We start from the raw sequence: 24011 nt of genomic DNA, 5'->3' as shown, positions 1-24011 counted from the left end.
CCACTTAGGATAATGTTACTTCACCAGTGAAGGTAATGTTACTGCATAACCGTCTCAAGTATGACTTGTTGAATAATATATTTCTATTTTCAGAAGCAATTGCGATGCAGCAGATGAAACCTAATGTTGTTATGATAATGTATTTATGAGTTTAGTCTGAATAAGTCAATACACATGTGTAGTCTTTGACTCAGGGAACACGGACAAGATTTGTTTGCAATGAACGACTGAGCCATCATGGTACACAAAACAAAAATATTGGTTTTCCCTGTTAAGAGGATGTAATCTTTCCTTATCATACTTGGCGATAACGCTTATCAAAAGAGGTACAAGGTATTTCAGTCATGTGGTTAATCCTGTGTGACCAAGAGATCGTAATCATAAAATGTCGTACGTCCAGCGTTTTTGCCTCTCACGATGATAGATAAGGTCAAGAGACGATGATAGATGAGGTCAAGAGACGATGATAGATAAGGTCAGGAGACGATGATAGATAAGGTCAAGACAGGATGATAGATAAGGTCAGGAGACGATGATAGATAAGGTCAGGAGACGATGACAGATAAGGTCAAGACATGATGATAGATAAGGTCAGGAGACGATGATAGATAAGGTCAAGACACGATGATAGATAAGGTCAAGGGACAACGTGAAGAGGTGTAGTCTAACCCTCCTTTCAACCATGGTTTCTAGACGCGCCCTCTGGAGGGCATCATGCCCATCGGCGAGTCCCTGACGGTGATGGTGTACCTGAAGGAGAGCGAGCGGCGGCTGGACGTGGCCGTGCGTGACTGCTGGGCGTACGGCGACCCGGACTTCGAGGATCCAGACACCCCGAGTCTTCAGCTGACCGCCGACAACGGTTGCCCGACGTGAGTCTTGTGGTGCCTCCAGGTGTTGGTGGTAGTGGTGGGTCGTGTTAGTCCTTAGTGTGTCAGTTGTGGACAGACTTTACGAGCAAACGGTGGGACAGGAATGAGCTAACGACCCAGTCAGTCGTTACAACACTTCTTACTTTTGTGCTGGTGAGGTAAACCATGTCCTTAAGGTCATTCATATGTAGGTCTGAGGCTTCTGAGGTCATTCATATGTAGGTCTGAGGCTTCTTGCTATACAGTTTCTCGTGTCGAGCTGAGGTTCCCGCCAGACATTTGACCCGTAAGTAGATGATGTTGTCTCTGATGTGGCCATTGTATGAGTGAACATTGCGTCTCCCGAAGATAAGTAGTGAGCTAATGAGATTGGCGAGTTAGGTGAATCATAATCACTGATCCTCACATCTCTGATGATATCTCTGTCTGATTTAGCTCAATCCTAAATGAGGTGATGTATAGCCACCAGTCATCTGCGACAGCCATACTACACGGCAATACTGGCAACATGAAACATCTGGTTGACACAAACACACACACACACACACACACCACACACACATACACACACACACACCAACCTGTATATTTCTGAGCACTGAGTGCAACACTGACAACATTTCTAAAACATCTGATGACCCCAATATATCTAAATCAATCTCGCGTAATGTTAAGTTATAAAGTAATTTTTACAATCGTGACCTTAAGAAATTCTAATTTCAAAAAATATTTAAAGATATGTATATATATATATATATATATATATATATATATATATATATATATATATATATATATATATATATATATATATGGTAAATTATATGGGAGGATATTGATTGAGAGGGTGAAGGCATGTACAGAGCATCAGATTGGGGAAGAGCAGTGTGGTTTTAGAAGTGGTAGAGGATGTGTGGATCAGGTGTTTGCTTTGAAGAATGTATGTGAGAAATACTTAGAAAAGCAAATGGATTTGTATGTAGCATTTATGGATCTGGAGAAGGCATATGATAGAGTTGATAGAGATGCTCTGTGGAAGGTATTAAGAATATATGGTGTGGGAGGCAAGTTGTTAGAAGCAGTGAAAAGTTTTTATCGAGGATGTAAGGCATGTGTACGTGTAGGAAGAGAGGAAAGTGATTGGTTCTCAGTGAATGTAGGTTTGCGGCAGGGGTGTGTGATGTCTCCATGGTTGTTTAATTTGTTTATGAATGGGGTTGTTAGGGAGGTAAATGCAAGAGTTTTGGAAAGAGGGGCAAGTATGAAGTCTGTTGGGGATGAGAGAGCTTGGGAAGTGAGTCAGTTGTTGTTCGCTGATGACACAGCGCTGGTGGCTGATTCATGTGAGAAACTGCAGAAGCTGGTGACTGAGTTTGGTAAAGTGTGTGGAAGAAGAAAGTTAAGAGTAAATGTGAATAAGAGCAAGGTTATTAGGTACAGTAGGGTTGAGGGTCAAGTCAATTGGGAGGTGAGTTTGAATGGAGAAAAACTGGAGGAAGTGAAGTGTTTTAGATATCTGGGAGTGGATCTGGCAGCGGATGGAACCATGGAAGCGGAAGTGGATCATAGGGTGGGGGAGGGGGCGAAAATTCTGGGGGCCTTGAAGAATGTGTGGAAGTCGAGAACATTATCTCGGAAAGCAAAAATGGGTATGTTTGAAGGAATAGTGGTTCCAACAATGTTGTATGGTTGCGAGGCGTGGGCTATGGATAGAGTTGTGCGCAGGAGGATGGATGTGCTGGAAATGAGATGTTTGAGGACAATGTGTGGTGTGAGGTGGTTTGATCGAGTGAGTAACGTAAGGGTAAGAGAGATGTGTGGAAATAAAAAGAGCGTGGTTGAGAGAGCAGAAGAGGGTGTTTTGAAGTGGTTTGGGCACATGGAGAGGATAAGTGAGGAAAGATTGACCAAGAGGATATATGTGTCGGAGGTGGAGGGAACAAGGAGAAGAGGGAGACCAAATTGGAGGTGGAAAGATGGAGTGAAAAAGATTTTGTGTGATCGGGGCCTGAACATGCAGGAGGGTGAAAGGAGGGCAAGGAACAGAGTGAATTGGAGCGATGTGGTATACCGGGGCTGACGTGCTGTCAGTGGATTGAATCAAGGCATGTGAAGCGTCTGGGGTAAACCATGGAAAGCTGTGTAGGTATGTATATTTGCGTGTGTGGACGTATGTATATACATGTGTATGGGGGTGGGTTGGGCCATTTCTTTCGTCTGTTTCCTTGCGCTACCTCGCAAACGCGGGAGACAGCGACAAAGTATAAAAAAAAAAATATATATTTTTTTTTTTTTTTTTTTTTTTTTTTTTTTTTTCAATTTTCCAAAAGAAGGAACAGAGAATTGGGCCAGGTGAGGGTATTCCCTCAAAGGCCCAGTCCTCTGTTCTTAACGCTACCTCGCTAATGCGGGAAATGGCGAATAGTTTGAAAGAAAGAAAAATATATATATATATATATATATATATATATATATATATATATATATATATATATATATATATATATATATATATATATATATATTCTTTTCTTTTCCAAAAGAAGGAACAGAGAAGGGGGCTAGGGGAGGATATTCCCTCAAAGGCCTAGTCCTCTGTTCTTAACGCTACCTCGCTAATGTGGGAAATGGCGAATAGTATGAAAGAAAAAGAATATATATATATATATATATATATATATATATATATATATATATATATATATATATATATATATATATATCATACTTAATCGCCGTCTCCCGCGTTAGCAAGGTAGCGCAAGGAAACAGACGAGGGATGGCCCAACCCACCCTCAAACACATGCATATACAGAAACGACCACACACGCACATATACATACATATACATTTCAACGTATACATACATATACATACACAGACATAAACATATATACACATGTACATATTCATACTTGCTGCCTTCATCCAATCCCGTCACCACATGGAAAGAATGAGTGAGGAAAGATTGACAAAGAGGATATATATGTCAGAGGTGGAGGGAACAAGGAGAAGTAGGAGACCAAATTGGAGGTGGAAGGATGGAGTGAATTAGATTTCGAGCGATCGGGGCCTGAACATACAGGAGGATGAAAGGCATGCAAGGAATCGAGTGAAATGGAACGATGTGGTATACCGGGGTCGACGTGCTGTCAATGGATTGAACCAGGGCATGTGAAGCGTCTAGGGTGAACCATGGAAAATTCTGCGAGGCCTGGATATGGAAAGGGAGTGTGGTTTCGGTGCGTTGCACATGACAGCTAGAGACTGAGTGTGAGTGAATGTGGCCTTTTTTTTTTTGTCGTTTTCTGGCTCTACCTCGCTGAAGGGAGAGGGATGTTATTTCATATATATATATATATATATATATATATATATATATATATATATATATATATATATATATACATATATATATTTTTTTCTTTTTTTTTTTTTTGCTTTGTCGCTGTCTCCCGCGTTTGCGAGGTAGCGCAAGGAAACAGACGAAAGAAATGGCCCAACCCACCCCCATACACATGTATATACATACGTCCACACACGCAAATATACATACCTATACAGCTTTCCATGGTTTACCCCAGACGCTTCACATGCCCTGATTCAATCCACTGACAGCACGTCAACCCCGGTATACCACATCGATCCAATTCACTCTATTCCTTGCCCTCCTTTCACCCTCCTGCATGTTCAGGCCCCGATCACACAAAATCTTTTTCACTCCATCTTTCCACCTCCAATTTGGTCTCCCACTTCTCCTCGTTCCCTCCACCTCCGACACATATATCCTCTTGGTCAATCTTTCCTCACTCATTCTCTCCATGTGCCCAAACCATTTCAAAACACCCTCTTCTGCTCTCTCAACCACGCTCTTTTTATTTCCACACATCTCTCTTACCCTTACTTTACTTACTCGATCAAACCACCTCACACCACAAATTGTCCTCAAACATCTCATTTCCAGCACATCCATCCTCCTGCGCACAACTCTATCCATAGCCCACGCCTCGCAACCATACAACATTGTTGGAACCACTATTCCTTCAAACATACCCATTTTTGCTTTCCGAGATAATGTTCTCGACTTCCACACATTCTTCAAGGCCCCCAGAATTTTCGCCCCCTCCCCCACCCTATGATCCACTTCCGCTTCCATGGTTCCATCCGCTGCCAGATCCACTCCCAGATATCTAAAACACTTTACTTCCTCCAGTTTTTCTCCATTCAAACTTACCTCCCAATTGACTTGACCCTCAACCATACTGTACCAAATAACCTTGCTCTTATTCACATTTACTCTTAACTTTCTTCTTTCACACACTTTACCAAACTCAGTCACCAGCTTCTGCAGTTTCTCACATGAATCAGCCACCAGCGCTGTATCATCAGCGAACAACAACTGACTCACTTCCCAAGCTCTCTTATCCCCAACAGACTTCATACTTGCCCCTCTTTCCAAAACTCTTGCATTCACCTCCCTAACATATATATATATATATATATATATATATATATATATATATATATATATATATATATATATATATATATATATATATATATATATATGAAAAGCAGCGGGCCGTAAAAGAATGTCAATAAACTCTGAAGTCTTTTTCTTTACGAAATGACTGTCCAAAGTTCATAATGTGGATACCATGACTGTCCAAAGGTCAAAGTATACCACACACGGTTCATAATGTGGATACCATGACTGTCCAAAGGTCAAAGTATACCACACACGGTTCATAATGTGGATACCATTATATACTTCAAGGCGTATGAAGCTGATGCACTTCTGGGCCAGGACGTACGACACCTTCGACACGGGAGCCACGCTCATCACCTACACCAACATGTCCGCCTTCAAGTTCCCCGATCGCATGCAAGTGTTCCTTACGTGCAACGTGCAGGTAAGACACAGGTCTAGCGACAGTCTTGCTACGTGGGGTAGTCTAGTCTACGTGGGTTGAGACATGGGGCCTAGTCTGTATAGGGGCAGACCTGTAGCCTAGTCTACATTGGAGGGAGGGAGGGGAAGGTAGATGTAGACATGTAGCCATAGGATACAAATTAACAATATTATGACGGGTAGTAGTTTAGTGATTTTTCTTACTTTTATGTGCTATGTGTGTGTGTGTGTGCGTGTGTGTGTGTATGTGTGTGTGCGTGTGTGTGTGTAAGTGTACTCAAAGTGTACTCCCATCGCAAATTCTGAACGTAGAGAGAGATGGAAAGCTCGAAATAAAAGTGTTCGCAATCAGGTTCTCAGGAATTTCTCTCTGGGGTCTCGCAGTGCACGGATGTACTTACTTACTGATCAACGCTTACCCGTAGGTCGACCACCACGGATAAACTGATCTTCTGTGTTGCAGATTTGTAGAGATCGCTGTGAGGATCGGTGTCTGGGAGAACCAAGCGAGCCAGTCACCTTCATCACACCTCATGAAGTTATCAAAGTCACCACACCCTTCCCGCCCACTCGTCCACCTCCACCTCCCCCATACTGTCGGCCCGGTTCCAAAGATCCCCGGTGTCGTCCCGGTAAAGTCAAACCCGTATGCCTTCCAGGGTCTAAAGACCCAGCTTGTAGGCCTACAATTCCCCCCAGACCTGCATGCTATCCAGGCTCCCCTGACCCTGCCTGCAGAAGGCCTACAGTTCGACCGCCCGTAGTTCAAGAACCAACCTGTTTCCCTGGATCCAAGGACCCAAGATGTCCACAAACTACTACAAAACCAACACTACCGCCATTCTTCTGCACTCCTGGATCTACTGACCCACGTTGTCCTCGGCCAACTACACCACGACCTCCAACCACGCCATTCTATTGCAGGCCAGGATCTACTGACCCACGTTGTCCTCGCCCAACAACACCACGACCTCCAACCACGCCATTCTATTGCAGGCCAGGATCTACTGACCCACGTTGTCCTCGGCCAACAACACCACGACCTCCTCGACCAACCACGCCATACACCTGCAGGCCAGGATCTACTGACCCACGTTGTCCTCGGCCAACAACACCACGACCTCCTCGACCAACCACGCCATACACCTGCAGGCCAGGATCTACTGACCCACGTTGTCCTCGCCCAACAACACCACGACCTCCAACCACGCCATTCTATTGCAGGCCAGGATCTACTGACCCACGTTGTCCTCGGCCAACAACACCACGACCTCCTCGACCAACCACGCCATACACCTGCAGGCCTGGATCTACTGACCCACGTTGTCCTCGGCCAACAACACCACGACCTCCTCGACCAACCACGCCATACACCTGCAGGCCAGGATCTACTGACCCACGTTGTCCTCGCCCAACAACACCACGACCTCCTCGACCAACCACGCCATACACCTGCAGGCCAGGATCTACTGACCCACGTTGTCCTCGGCCAACAACACCACGACCTCCACGACCAACCACGCCATTCTACTGCAGGCCAGGATCTACTGACCCACGTTGTCCTCAGCCAACTACACCACGACCTCCTCGACCAACTACGCCATACACCTGCAGGCCAGGATCTACTGACCCACGCTGTCCTCAACCAACTACACCACGACCTCCTCGACCAACCACGCCATTCTACTGTAGGCCAGGATCTTATGACCCACGTTGTCCTCGGCCAACAACACCACGACCTCCTCGACCAACTACGCCATTTACCTGCCGGCCAGGATCTACTGACCCACGTTGTCCTCGGCCAACAACCCCACGACCTCCACGACCAACTACGCCATACACCTGCAGGCCAGGATCTACTGACCCACGTTGTCCTCAGCCAACTACAACACGACCTCCAACCACGCCATTCTACTGCAGGCCAGGATCTACTGACCCACGTTGTCCTCGGCCAACAACACCACGACCTCCACCAACTACGCCATTTACCTGCCGGCCAGGATCTACTGACCCACGTTGTCCTCGGCCAACTACAACACGACCTCCAACCACGCCATTCTACTGCAGGCCAGGATCTACTGACCCACGTTGTCCTCGGCCAACTACAACACGACCTCCAACCACGCCATTCACCTGCAGGCCAGGATCTACTGACCCACGTTGTCCTCAACCAACTACAACACGACCTCCAACCACGCCATTCTACTGCAGGCCAGGATCTACTGACCCACGTTGTCCTCGGCCAACTACAACACGACCTCCAACCACGCCATTCACCTGCAGGCCAGGATCTACTGACCCACGTTGTCCTCAACCAACTACAACACGACCTCCAACCACACCATTTTACTGCAGGCCAGGATCTACTGACCCACGTTGTCCTCGGCCAACTACAACACGACCTCCAACCACGCCATTCTACTGCAGGCCAGGATCTACTGACCCACGTTGTCCTCGGCCAACTACAACACGACCTCCAACCACGCCATTCTATTGCAGGCCAGGATCAACTGATCCACGTTGTCCTAAGCCAACAACACCACGACCTCCTCGACCAACCACGCCATACACCTGCAGGCCAGGATCTACGGACCCACGTTGTCCTCGGCCAACAACACCACGACCACCAACTACGCCATTCTACTGCAGGCCAGGATCTACTGACCCACGTTGTCCTCAGCCAACTACACCACGACCTCCTCGGCCAACCACACCATATACCTGCAGGCCAGGATCTACTGACCCACGCTGTCCTCGGCCAACAACACCACGACCACCAACTACGCCATTCTACTGCAGGCCAGGATCTACTGACCCACGTTGTCCTCGACCAACAACACCACGACCTCCTCGACCAACTACGCCATACACCTGCAGGCCAGGATCTACTGACCCACGTTGCCCTCAGCCAACAACACCACGACCTCCTCGACCAACCACGCCATACACCTGCACGCCAGGATCTACTGACCCACGTTGTCCTCGCCCAACTACACCACGACCTCCTCGACCAACTACGCCATACACCTGCAGGCCAGGATCTACTGACCCACGTTGTCCTAAGCCAACAACACCACGACCTCCAACCACGCCATTCTACTGCAGGCCAGGATCTACGGACCCACGCTGTCCTCAACCAACGACACCACGACCTCCTCGACCAACTACGCCATACACCTGCAGGCCAGGATCTACTGACCCACGTTGTCCTCGTCCAACAACACCACGACCTCCTCGACCAACTACGCCATACACCTGCAGGCCAGGATCTACTGACCCACGTTGTCCTAAGCCAACAACACCACGACCTCCAACCACGCCATTCTACTGCAGGCCAGGATCTACTGACCCACGTTGTCCTCGGCCAACTACACCACGACCTCCTCGACCAACCACGCCATACACCTGCAGGCCAGGATCTACTGACCCACGTTGTCCTCGGCCAACAACACCACGACCTCCTCGACCAACCACGCCATACACCTGCAGGCCAGGATCAAGGGATCCCCAGTGTCCGCAAACAACACCTAAACCAACACTGCCACCATTCTTCTGTGCCCCTGGTACTGCTGACCCACGTTGTCCTCAGCCTACAACACCACGACCTCCTCGACCAACCACGCCATTCTACTGCAGGCCAGGATCTACTGACCCACGTTGTCCTCAGCCTACAACATCACGACCTCCTCGACCAACCACGCCATTCTACTGCAGGCCAGGATCTACTGACCCACGTTGTCCTCGGCCAACAACACCACGACCTCCTCGACCAACTACGCCATACACCTGCAGGCCAGGATCTACTGACCCACGTTGTCCTCAGCCAACAACACCACGACCTCCTCGACCAACCACGCCATACACCTGCAGGCCAGGATCTACTGACCCACGTTGTCCTCGCCCATCAACACCACGACCTCCAACCACGCCATTCTATTGCAGGCCAGGATCTACTGACCCACGTTGTCCACGTCCAACAACACCACGACCTCCTCGACCAACTACGCCATACACCTGCAGGCCAGGATCTACTGACCCACGCTGTCCTCAGCCAACAACACCAAGACCTCCAACCACGCCATTCTACTGCAGGCCAGGATCTACTGACCCACGTTGTCCTCAACCAACGACACCACGACCTCCTCGACCAACTACGCCATACACCTGCAGGCCAGGATCTACTGACCCACGTTGCCCTCAGCCAACAACACCACGACCTCCAACCACGCCATTCTACTGCAGGCCAGGATCTACTGACCCACGTTGCCCTCAGCCAACAACACCACGACCTCCAACCACGCCATTCTACTGCAGGCCAGGATCTACGGACCCACGTTGTCCTAAGCCAACAACACCACGACCTCCTCGGCCAACCACGCCATATACCTGCAGGCCAGGATCTACTGACCCACGTTGTCCTCGACCAACAACACCACGACCTCCTCGACCAACCACGCCATACACCTGCAGGCCAGGATCTACTGACCCACGTTGTCCTCGGCCAACAACACCACGACCTCCTCGACCAACCACGCCATACACCTGCAGGCCAGGATCAAGGGATCCCCAGTGTCCGCAAACAACACCTAAACCAACACTGCCACCATTCTTCTGTGTCCCTGGTACTACTGACCCACGTTGTCCTCAGCCTACAACACCACGACCTCCTCGACCAACCACGCCGTACACCTGCAGGCCAGGATCTACTGACCCACGTTGTCCTCAGCCTACAACACCACGACCTCCTCGACCAACCACGCCGTACACCTGCAGGCCAGGTTCTACTGATCCTCGTTGTCCTCGGCCAACAACACCTCGACCTCCTCGACCAACCACGCCATACACCTGCAGGCCAGGATCTACTGACCCACGTTGTCCTCAGCCTACAACACCACGGCCTCCTCGACCAACCACGCCATACACCTGCAGACCAGGATCTACTGACCCACGTTGTCCTCGGCCAACGACACCACGACCTCCTCGACCAACCACGCCATACACTTGCAGGCCAGGATCTACTGACCCTCGTTGTCCTCGCCCATCAACACCACGACCTCCTCGACCAACTACGCCATACACCTGCAGGCCAGGATCTACTGACCCACGTTGTCCTCGCCCAACAACACCACGACCTCCTAGACCAACTACGCCATACACCTGCAGGCCAGGATCTACTGACCCACGTTGTCCTCAGCCAACAACACCACGACCCCCTCGACCAACTACGCCATATACCTGCAGGCCAGGATCTACTGACCCACGTTGTCCTCGGCCAACAACACCACGACCTCCTCGACCAACCACACCATACACATGTAGGCCAGGATCTACTGACCCACGTTGTCCCCGCCCAACAACACCAAAACCTCCAACCACGCCATTTTACTGTAGGCCAGGATCTACTGATCCTCGTTGTCCTCAGCCAACAACACCACGACCTCCTCGACCAACTACGCCATACACCTGCAGGCCAGGATCTACTGACCCTCGTTGTCCTCGGCCAACTACACCACGACCTCCTCGACCAACCACGCCATATACCTGCAGGCCAGGATCTACTGACCCACGTTGTCCTCGCCCAACTACACCACGACCTCCAACCACGCCATTCTACTGTACACCAGGATCTACTGATCCTCGTTGTCCTCAGCCAACAACACCACGACCTCCTCGACCAACTACGCCATACACCTGCAGGCCAGGATCTACTGACCCACGTTGTCCTCGGCCAACAACACCACGACCTCCCAGACCAACCACGCCATACACCTGCAGGCCAGGATCTACTGACCCACGTTGTCCTCGGCCAACAACACCACGACCTCCACGACCAACCACGCCATACACCTGCAGGCCAGGATCTACTGACCCACGTTGTCCTCGCCCAACAACACCACGACCTCCTCGACCAACTACGCCATACACCTGCAGGCCAGGATCTACTGACCCACGTTGTCCCCGCCCAACTACAACACGACCTCCAACCACGCCATTCTACTGCAGGCCAGGATCTACGGACCCACGTTGTCCTCGGCCAACAACACCACGACCTCCTCGACCAACCACGCCATACACCTGCAGGCCAGGATCAAGGGATCCCCAGTGTCCGCAAACAACACCTAAACCAACACTGCCACCATTCTTCTGTGCCCCTGGTACTGCTGACCCACGTTGTCCTCAGCCTACAACATCACGACCTCCTCGACCAACCACGCCATTCTACTGCAGGCCAGGATCTACTGACCCACGTTGTCCTCGGCCAACAACTCCACGACCTCCTCGACCAACTACGCCATACACCTGCAGGCCAGGATCTACTGACCCACGTTGTCCTCAGCCTACAACACCACGACCTCCTCGACCAACCACGCCATACACCTGCAGGCCAGGTTCTACTGATCCTCGTTGTCCTCGGCCAACTACACCACGACCTCCTCGACCAACTACACCATACACCTGCAGGCCAGGATCTACGGACCCACGTTGTCCTCGGCCAACAACACCACGACCTCCTCGACCAACCACGCCATACACCTGCAGGCCAGGCTCTACTGATCCTCGTTGTCCTCGGCCAACAACACCACGTCCTCCTCGACCAACCACCCCATACACCTGCAAGCCAGGATCTACTGACCCACGTTGTCCCCGGCCAACTACACCACGACCTCCTCGACCAACCACGCCATACACCTGCAGGCCAGGATCTACGGACCCACGTTGTCCTCGGCCAACAACACCACGACCTCCTCGACCAACCACGCCATACACCTGCAGGCCAGGATCTACTGACCCACGTTGTCCTCGGCCTACAACACCACGTCCACCGCGACCAACTACGCCATACACCTGCAGACCAGGATCTACGGACCCACGTTGTCCTCGCCCAACAACACCACGACCTCCTCGACCAACTACGCCATACACCTGCAGGCCAGGATCTACTGACCCACGTTGTCCTCGGCCAACAACACCACGACCTCCTCGACCAACTACGCCATACACCTGCAGGCCAGGATCTACTGACCCACGTTGTCCTCGGCCAACTACACCACGACCTCCTCGACCAACTACGCCATACACCTGCAGGCCAGGATCTACTGACCCACGTTGTCCTCGGCCAACAACACCACGACCTCCTAGACCAACCACGCCATACACCTGCAGGCCAGGATCTACGGACCCACGTTGTCCTCGGCCAACAACACCACGACCTCCTCGACCAACCACGCCATACACCTGCAGGCCAGGATCTTATGACCCACGTTGTCTTCAGACAACTACTTCTCGTCCTACTGTTCCGTTCTTCTGTCTCCCTGGGTCAAGGGACCCCAACTGTCAGCCCAGCACACCTGCTGTCCCCGTCTCCTGTGCTCCTGGTTCGAAAGATCCTCGATGTGTGACTCCTTCCTCTCCGGTATGCATCCCTGGCACCGGCGACCCAAGATGTCCGGAGACACCCGTTCCCCTCCAGTGTGGGCCTCGATCAACAGATCCTCGGTGTCCTCAGACAACCTCACCTCGTCCTACTACGCCCAGCGCAACGACCCAGGCAGGGGAAGGGACAGGCCAGAAACCTACTAAGACGATGCCAGGGAAAGATGGGGACTTCCATGGCGACGCTGACCCCAAATATCATGCATTCCATTCATGTATGTATATCATTCATGGTGATAATATACACTGTTATACAGATGATCTATGAGCAGCATCATTATGCATATATATATATATATATATATAGCAACATATCCCTCCAGCCGCTTTCTCTTATACATCTCCCAGTCATTCGTACACTTTCCTAGTAAGTATCGTCCAAACGTCTTTCTTATCTCTTTCATTATTAACTTTACTTCTTCAACCCACCAAACATTACCCTTTCTAATCTGCCACCTCCCACCTTTCTCATGCTACATGCATCTCTTGCACATGCCATCACTGCTTCCCTAAATACCTCCCATTCCTCACCAACTCCCCTCACTTCATTTGCTCTCACCTTTTGCCATTCTACATTCAATCTTTCCTGGTATTTCTTCTCACAAGTCTCCTTACCAAGCTCACTTACTCTCACCACTCTCTTCTCTTCTACATTCTCTCCTCTTTTTTAAAAAACCTCTACAAATCTTCACCTTCGCCTCCTCAAGATAGTGATCTGACATCCCTCCAGCTGCCCCTCTCAGCACATTTACATCCAATAATCTCTATCTCACACACCAATCAATTAATACGTAATCTAATAATACCCTTTGAGCGTCTGTCCTACTCACATACGTATACTTGTGTGTGTGTGTGTGTGTGTGTGTGTGTGTGTACATATATATATATATATATATATATATATATATATATATATATATATATATATATATATATATATATATTTCCTAACCAGGTAATCCCAACCACCAGTTTTCAGGACACAAATTCACAAGCTGTAACCCATTTCCACTCACAACACTGAATACCCAATGCGTACCAATTATACCTCAAGTGCCACATTAATCATCTTTCGCATTTAAATTGCCCATCATTAATACCCAGTCTTGTGCACCAAAACTGCTGACACACCCACTCAGCTTCTCCCAAAACACTTGCCTCTCATGATCTTTCCTCTCATAATCAGGTGCATAAGCACCAATAATCACCCATCTCTCGCCATCCTCTTTCAGTTTTACCCACATCGATCTAGATTATACTTCCTTACACCCCCCATCACACACCCTCACAACCCCTGCTTCAGGAGTAGTGCTACTCCTTCCTTAGCTCTTATCCTCATATCAACTCCTGACTTTACTCCCGAGACGTTTCCAAAATATTCTTCCCCTTTACTCTTGAGCTTCGTTTCACTCAGAGCCAGAACATCCAGGTTTCTTTCCTCAAACATACATACCTATCTCTCCTTTCTTCTCATCTTGGTTATATTCATACACATTCAGACATCCCAATCTGAACCTTCGAGGAGGATGAGCACTCACAGCTTGACTCCTGTTTCCTCTTTTAGAAATTGAAATACATTTACATAACGAAACCTCAATGTTTGTAAAGTTGTGCAAACTCTATTGAATCCGACTATGTTACATGATAAGCAGATGCTTTCTGTGGTAAACCGGTTATCAACCTCCAAGTAATCCCATTCACAGTATCTCGTAAATCAAATGCCCATTTTACCAAAACACACAGAGGGGAAAACATTTGGGCGTTTGCATGTGTTTGGTAGAGTTCTATCCAAGGTATGATACAGGACAAAGATTCAACTCCTCACATGATCCTTCAAACATGGACTCTCTCTTCAGTCTTGGGCAGGTAAGGTGTTCATAGTGTCGCTGCCGAGATTGTAATGCCAGACAATGCACACGTCTACATCAATACGTATGATACGGACAGTTGCTACGTCTGTTGTAAACGGTGATATTGACATTTGCTACGTCTGATGTCAAGAGTAATACAAAGAGCTGTTGGGTCTTAGGTAGAGAGTAATACAGACAGCTGCTACGTCTGATGTAGACAAAACTGTTGAAATCAATGTTGAATGAAAACAAGTTTGATACTAACTGCATCTGTCTACAGTATACTATCTCAGTTTGATATTAACTGCAGCTGTCTACAGTATACTATCTCAGTTTGATACTAACTGCATCTGTCTACAGTATACTATCTGAGTTTGATACTAACTGCAGCTGTCTACAGTATACTAGCTCAGTTTGATACTAACTGCAGCTGTCTACAGTATACTATGACATCTTTACATTAATCTTTTCTCTGCTTCCTCTTAACAGGGCTGTATCTACCTCCTCCTCGACCTCGCAGCCACGCTGGTCGAGGCCGACGGTCTATCGGGGAGGGGGAGAGCATGATGGTGAGTGTGGCCGCGCAGCAGCTCGTCACTGCGCCTGTGGTGGAGTCCAGCCCCGTCACTGTGGACCCCGAGGGTGACAACCTCTTGGTGAAGGTCACCGACTCCGGCCGTGTCGTGCTGCCACTTCGAGAGGCTCGCCCGCTCATCGAGGACGTACCCTTAGACTACGGCACGTCGCACGCCAAGGCTTTGGTGAGGAACGAGCGATCTGCAGCCGAGGAAGACGAGGCCGCGGATCTTGGATATTCTTCCCCACGTACAACCGAAGATGTCGCCTCCTGGTGGAAGTCAGGCACGAGCGCCCTCCTGCTGTCGCTGATGGCCGTGGGCGCGCTGGTTGGGGTAGCGGCCGCAGCCCGCGCCTTGGTGGCCAGACGCCAAGGGAAGGACACACTCGTCTTGACAGCTTAGGTCTTCACTGAATGATGGTTCGAAAATGCGAGAATTACAAAATCAAGAACTCATTTTACATGTGTGATAATAAGAGAAATGAAATCCAAATAACACAAGCGAAGAGAAAAAAAAGCAGAACATTGTTCATAGTCGTTTTATAAGAGAGTCTATCGTCACACACAAATGCTAAATTGTCAGAAATCTTTCTACACGTGTTGCAGGCTGGACCAAAATAACATGACAATCATGATCGGATATTTTCTTAAAATTCTACGAGCGTTAAGATCTCTGAGCTGGCTCAGAGGTTGAGAATTGTTGATAAAATATGTTTTATATATATATATATAAGTCTATATGTATTTGGTACCCCCAGCCCATTATACTGCAAGACCTTAAAATTCAAACTCTATGTAAGTCGTGTGTCAGGCAAGAGAGGGAATCAACCTGCGCCAGCGAGCAGGTACAAGTTACCCCCAAGACACAAGCATAAGATTGCTTGGGAATTGGAATTCTTAAGTGATCTAGCCTCCTATATAGATTATTATTTTTGCACTCTGGTTTTCTCTTAAGGTTATCTAGACTAGCCACAACTGAGGTGTGGAAGGTCACCATAGCTCGCTCCCGAACAGCCGGCTGTTGTAAGGTGCGCTGCTATGGTGAGGAACGCTGGTACATCCAGTGGCACATCTCCAGCATCACTGAAGATGTGTGTATCGTGGGACGTCATCTCTACCGGTGTCTTTCTATGCTTCTTAGATGCATCCCTTTGTAGTTCACTGAGCCAGACATTTCCTGGAGAGGAAGGAGGAACCTGCTAGGGGTGTTGGGGCTACACGGAGGTCATGAAGACTACGTCGCATCAATAACCATCTTAGGTGCTCTATGTTGCCGTTGTCTGAGCTTCAATCTCTTACTCCAGGATGATAATTATTCAGATTATAAGAATCATACGTCAACTGACTATCATTATCCCACACGAAAAATTTCCCCTTACACCAGCCAATGTATTTTAGTGACAAATGTGTTCATGATCCTTACGAGAGTATCACAAGAGTCCAATCAATTTTTACTTAGATATGATACGTCGTGATCACCACCAGGTACGTTTGCATGACGTCTTGATTCTTGTGGTCAGGTGGTATCATTCAGCCACACTGATCCACAGCTGGTCTTAACGTCTGACTAGATTCTAATCTACTTTCTAATTTCCTGCGACATCTGGATTTATGCTTCACACTTGCTTCATGGAGAGATACTTCTCATCTATGTGATACAATCCCTTATAATAAGAGGTTCTAGGAGTTAATCAGTCCAATAGATAATCCTTAACACTCTTTATGATTGTGAACTTACAGTGTAATGCATATTTTTTGGGTACCGTAGGCAGACGAGGGTTAGGGTGGTATACTGAAGTCTTTTGAAGCAAATGAACCAACCTGAGTTCAGACACATCTTCGGTAGAAGCTAGGATGTTTTCCTGTTGGGTCAAATCTTCGTCAATATATGTTTATGATGTTTTGCAAGGGACCATTTTATATAGAAATTATCTCTGACTATAGATGAAGAAGTCTGCAGTAATGTGGCTTGTATCTGGTACTCGAGTATATGAGAAGAGTCCTCAGGCATGAGACTAAACCTATGATGATGTCAAGGGGATCCATCAGGAGGTACATATAAACCCACACACTCGGCAGGTTCTAACCTTTTCAAAAGTTAGAGTACGGATAGCATCACACGTGAGGGGGGAGTAATGGAGACCCTTGTAGTGTACAACGTGGAGAGGTCTTCTACGATGCATGTGTATCCTCATGACCCACTGGTCGGCTTCAGTGTGGCGACTAATAAACAAAGTTAGTGATCCTGTGTTTGTCTAACCTTAAACCTTAACATATCCTTCATCCTCCACTGAGATATAAGTATATATGTATATATATATATATATATATATATATATATATATATATATATATATATATATATATATATATATATATTTTCTTTCTTTCAAACTATTCGCCATTTCCCGCGTTAGCAAGGTAGCGTTAAGAACAGAGGACTGGGCCTCGGAGGGAATATCCTCACCTGGCCCCCTTCTCTGTTCCTTCTTTTGGAAAATTAAAAAAAAAACAAGAGGGGAGGATTTCCAGCCCCCCGCTCCCTTCCCTTTTAGTCGCCTTCTACGACAAGCAGGGAATACGTGGGAAGTATTCTTTCTCCCCTATCCCCAGGTATAATATATATATATATATATATATATATATATATATATATATATATATATATATATATATATATATATATATATTGTCAAGAACACTTAACGGTATCTTTCGTATTCAAATGAGGGAAAAAAAGGTTCTCGTGCGACCGGAACAGCGAAACAAGATTAGTGGCCTCTACTGTATTGACCTGAGTGGCTGATCACTCCCTACTGTATTGACCTGAGTGGCTGATCACTCCTTACTCTATTGACCTGAGTGGCTGATCACTCCCTACTGTATTGACCTGAGTGGCTGATCACTCCCTACTGTATTGACCTGAGTGGCTGATCACTCCCTACTGTATTGACCTGAGTGGCTGATCACTCCCTACTGTATTGACCTGAGTGGCTGATCACTCCCTACTGTATTGACCTGAGTGGCTGATCACTCCCTACTGTATTGACCTGAGTGGCTGATCACTCCCTACTGTATTGACCTGAGTGGCTGATCACTCCCTACTGTATTGACCTGAGTGGCTGATCACTCCCTACTGTATTGACCTGAGTGGCTGATCACTCCCTACTGTATTGACCTGAGTGGCTGATCACTCCCGACTGTATTGACCTTAGTGGCTGATCACTCCCTGCTGTATTGATCTGAGTGGCTGATCACTCCCTACTGCATTGACCTGAGTGGCTGATCACTACCTACTGTATTGACCTAAGTGGCTGATCACCCCCTACTGTATTGACCTGAGTGGCTGATCACTCCCTACTGTATTGACCTGAGTGGCTGATCACTCCCTACTGTATTGACCTGAGTGGCTGATCACTCCCTACTCTATTGACCTGAGTGGCTGATCACTCCTTACTCTATTGACCTGAGTGGCTGATCACTCCCTACTGTATTGACCTGAGTGGCTGATCACTCCCTACTGTATTGACCTGAGTGGCTGATCACTCCCTACTGTATTGACCTGAGTGGCTGATCACTCCCTACTGTATTGACCTGAGTGGCTGATCACTCCCTACTGTATTGACCTGAGTGGCTGATCACTCCCTACTGTATTGACCTGAGTGGCTGATCACTCCCGACTGTATTGACCTTAGTGGCTGATCACTCCCTGCTGTATTGATCTGAGTGGCTGATCACTCCCTACTGCATTGACCTGAGTGGCTGATCACTACCTACTGTATTGACCTAAGTGGCTGATCACCCCCTACTGTATTGACCTGAGTGGCTGATCACTCCCTACTGTATTGACCTGAGTGGCTGATCACTCCCTACTGTATTGACCTGAGTGGCTGATCACTCCCTACTCTATTGACCTGAGTGGCTGATCACTCCTTACTCTATTGACCTGAGTGGCTGATCACTCCCTACTGTATTGACCTGAGTGGCTGATCACTCCCTACTGTATTGACCTGAGTGGCTGATCACTCCCTACTGTATTGACCTGAGTGGCTGATCACTCCCTACTGTATTGACCTGAGTGGCTGATCACTCCCTACTGTATTGACCTGAGTGGCTGATCACTCCCTACTGTATTGACCTGAGTGGCTGATCACTCCCTACTGTATTGACCTGAGTGGCTGATCACTCCCTACTGTATTGACCTGATTGGCTGATCACTCCCTACTGTATTCAGCAAGAGGAGTCGCTGTAGCGACTGGGAAGGATGGGGGAGGAGGAGGGGGCTTACTGTATCAAAGACCAAAAAAATAATCCAGTCCTTTCTGTATCTGGGAGAGGAAGGAGACTTGTTCTGATGAGGACACAGAGGAAGCACAGACAGAGGCTCTGCTCTGTGCCTCACCAAACCTGGCAGTGACTTTCGATAATCGAAAAAAGAAAAGTAGAAATACTGAAACGTTACAGCTGCTTCAGCTAGCCTTGAAGCATTACATGCAACACATGAAGACAAAAAAAAATGAACCTTAAAACTGCCATGATATTAGAGATAAACCGGTAAACATACAAACTACATAAGAACCACAGTTGACATCACTTCACCGGGAGGACTCGGGGGAAGATAATGGGGCATTCGATCACTCAGCCAACTCACGCCTTGCCCTCACGGTCCTCATGACCCTGAACTCTGACCTCTTTACCTAAGGCATCCAAGCGTCGCTACATTATGCAAAGCTCAGAGGAAACAGAAACAAAACAGATGTAAGAGGACGAAGACTGTGTGTGTGTGTGTGTGTGTGTGTGTGTGTGTGTGTGTGTGTGTGTGTGTGTGTGTGTGTGTGTGTGTGTGAGTACGATTTCTTAAACGTTCTCTAATATCAAACGTCTTTCTAAACTGTCGTATTCTGTCATGACGTACGTTCTCTAGCATCAAACGTCTTTCTAAACTGTCGTATTCTGTCATGACGTACGTTCTCTAGCATCAAACATCTTTCTAAACTGTTCGTATTCTGTCATCACGTACGTTCTCAAGCATCAAACATCTTTCTAAACTGTTCGTATTCTGTCATGACGTACGTTCTCTAGCATCAAACATCTTTCTAAACTGTTCGTATTCTGTCATGACGTACGTTCTGACACGTTTCTTACGAAGCCTATTTTGTTATGATCTCTGGTATAGGTGTGTCACTGCACCTCATCATGACCTGTTCACCCGCGGTGTCATCCTAAGTGAAGGCTTACCTTGAAGCCACTTCAGCGTCGCCAAAGGCCATTAGAGTACCGTGGCGACATCCAGGATCAAAGCCATCAAGTCACCTCTTACTCTTCTCTCTTCCATGGAAAGCAGATCTATAGCTTTCGACCTCCCTTTGTAGCTCATTTCTCCTAATTTAGGCACCTTCTTTACTGCCCTTCTCTAGATCCGCTCAATCCAATCTCGTAGCGTCTTGCAGAGCGAAGACGAAACAGGGGAACACTTCTCTGAGAATGACTTGCCGAACATTTCCTTAACCATGTACCCTAACTGATATATGCCATCAGACAGCTTGTCTCTACCATGTACCCTAACTGATATATGCCATCACACAGCTTGTCTCTACCATGTACCCTAACTGATATATGCCGTCACACAGCTTGTCTCTACCATGTACCCTAACTGATATATGCCATCACACAGCTTGTCTCTACCATGTACCCTAACTGATACATGCCGTCACACAGCTTGTCTCTACCATGTACCCTAACTGATATATGCCATCACACAGCTTGTCTCTCTATCATCTCTCTTGCTGTGGAGCTCTTGTGACCAGGTTAGCCTCAGTGTCAAGCCCTAAGTCATTTTCAAAGAAAGATCCGCGTTATTTACCTCCTGCTGAACAGTGAACGCACGGATATCTCCTTCCACTATGTCCCGTCCTCATTACTTTACATTTACTCGCATTTTCCTGTAAGCTGATAAATCTCCATCATTCTATACTTCCCACATCATCCAGATGAAATCATTCACAAACAGGTAAGAGTCCAGCCCATTTGGCACATTATTTACAAAGATCAAGAAGAACAATGGCTCTAAAATCGAGCCTTGTGGGACGCCACTGGTGAGCCCATCACATTTCGGAAATGCTTCACTGACTATACGTCTAATGTTCTCTGTTCCGTGTCACTGAGTTGACCCTCTGTCTACTGTTCTCTGCTTCGTGTCACTATGTTAACCTTGTGTCCATTGTTCTCTGTTCCGTGCCATTAAGTTAACTTTCTGTCTATTGTTCTCTGCTTCGTGCCACTAAGTTAACCTTCCATTGTTCTCTGCTGCGTGCCACTAACCTAACCTTCTGTCTATTATTCTCTTCTTCGTGCCACTAAGTTAACCTTCTGTCTATTGTCCTCTCCTGAGTGTCACTAAGTTAACCTTCTGTCTATGGTCTTCTCCTGCGTGTCACTAAGTTAACCTTCTGTCTATAGTCCTCTCCTGCGTGTCACTAAGTTAACCTTCTGTCTATAGTCCTCTCCTGCGTGTCACTAAGTTAACCTTCTGTCTATTGTCCTCTCCTGCGTGTCACTAAGTTAACCTTCTGTCTATTGTCCTCTCCTGAGTGTCACTAAGTTAACCTTCTGTCTATAGTCCTCTCCTGAGTGTCACTAAGTTAACCTTCTGTCTATAGTCCTCTCCTGAGTGTCACTAAGTTAACCTTCTGTCTATAGTCCTCTCCTGAGTGTCACTAAGTTAACCTTCTGTCTATAGTCCTCTCCTGAGTGTCACTAAGTTAACCTTCTGTCTATGGTCTTCTCCTGCGTGTCACTAAGTTAACCTTCTGTCTATGGTCCTCTCCTGCGTGTCACTAAGTTAACCTTCTGTTCAGTACAGTCATCTCTCTCTCTCTCTGTCATTCCTCCCTGAAGATCCAACTTCTTTACCAACCTCATGTGTGAGAGTGACACACATCCTGGCAGTCCAGGAACATAAGATCAAGCCATTCTTCTCGCTGGTCAACATGGAGTTCACTGCCTTATAGACGTCCACCAGATTTGTTCCTGATGACTTTGCTTCCTCGAATCCGTGTTGTATTTCACTGGCGTGTATGTGAGCGCGCGATGTGTATCCTAATTTTCCAAAAGAAAGAACAGAGAAGGGGGCCCAAGTGAGGATATTCCCTCCAAGGCTTAGTCCTCTGTTCTTGGCGCTACCTCGCTTACTCGGGAAATGGCGAATATATATATACTTTTTTCTTTCTTTCAAACTATTCGCCATTTCCCGCATTAGCGAGGTAGCGTTAAGAACAGAGGACTGGGCCTTTGAGGGAATACCCTCACCTGGCGCAATTCTCTGTTCCCTCTTTTGGAAAATTAAAAAAAAAAAAACGAGAGGGGAGGATTTCCAGCCCCCCGCTCCCTCCCCTTTTAGTCGCCTTCTACGACAGGCAGGGAATACGTGGGAAGTATTCTTTCTCCCCTATCCCCAGGGAAAATATATATATATATATATATATATATATATATATATATATATATATATATATATATATATATATATATATATATATATTTTTTTTTTTTTTTTTTTTTTTTTTCCTATGAGCCTACAGGGAAATGAATCACCACAGCACTGACTGCCAACAGTGCTGGGACCAGCATTTCATGAAGCATTTCTCTTAATACATCAGAATGTCATGAGTCAGAGGCCGACCATGCTCAGGAAGTGGTAATGATCAACTCTCGTTGTGTGAGATTATGTAAGAGATGATCACTGGATATTGTCTCCACCTCTTGACTGCCAATAGTCATCACATTTCACATATACAGACATTTCCTATATGATATTGCATACGCCAAGCCTGATATAACATATAAACAGATATATAACATACACTGAATTTTCAAAGATAATGTCATCAAAAATATATTTATGAATAATTCATACTTAAGGAACTACGAAATGAAATACCTAGTTGTGCTCATAGCATGGCAAGCAGATACTCATCCACGACGTGTGCTGTCTCTCACTGACCCAGGACATGCCTGCATGATCGGCAGGGCGCCTCACCTGCCCCCCAGCTTTCTTGTACAAAGGCGACATGACAACACTGAGCTGAGCTTATTTTGCCATATAGCTGTGTGTGTGTGTGTGTGTGTGTGTGTGTGTACTGTCATGAGGTAACGTAAGGTCTGCCACTGGACTCCAGGGCCTCATAATACTGGATCTGTCCCAGGGTATACATATGTATAGATACATACATATACATACATTTATATATGGACGTATAAATATCTGTTTATCTACACACACACACACACACACACACACACACACAATAACGTACACTGCCTTATCCTAGGACCCCCGTGGTGTGGGGGTTAGCGTTCCTGACCGT

The 24011-nt window shown here is 47.4% G+C and overlaps 1 protein-coding gene across 1 annotated transcript in view; it reads left to right on the top strand.

Moving 5' to 3' along the window:
• Nucleotides 1-16408, top strand: part of LOC139750340 (uncharacterized) — a 226926-nt gene extending 210518 nt beyond the window's left edge. The window contains exons 6-9 of the mRNA XM_071665021.1: nucleotides 694-872; nucleotides 5650-5785; nucleotides 6248-13433; nucleotides 15558-16408. Of these exons, the coding sequence (XP_071521122.1) occupies nucleotides 694-872; nucleotides 5650-5785; nucleotides 6248-13433; nucleotides 15558-16048 (7992 nt within the window). The 3' untranslated portion in view covers nucleotides 16049-16408. The remainder of the gene's footprint in view (nucleotides 1-693; nucleotides 873-5649; nucleotides 5786-6247; nucleotides 13434-15557) is intronic.
• Nucleotides 16409-24011: the final 7603 nt, after the last annotated feature.

The sequence above is a fragment of the Panulirus ornatus genome, chromosome 9, assembly GCF_036320965.1.
Source record: "Panulirus ornatus isolate Po-2019 chromosome 9, ASM3632096v1, whole genome shotgun sequence".
Classification (NCBI taxonomy): Eukaryota; Metazoa; Arthropoda; class Malacostraca; order Decapoda; family Palinuridae; genus Panulirus; species Panulirus ornatus.
Note: the sequence above shows the minus strand (reverse complement) of the source record. Positions and strands in the feature narration are given on the sequence as shown.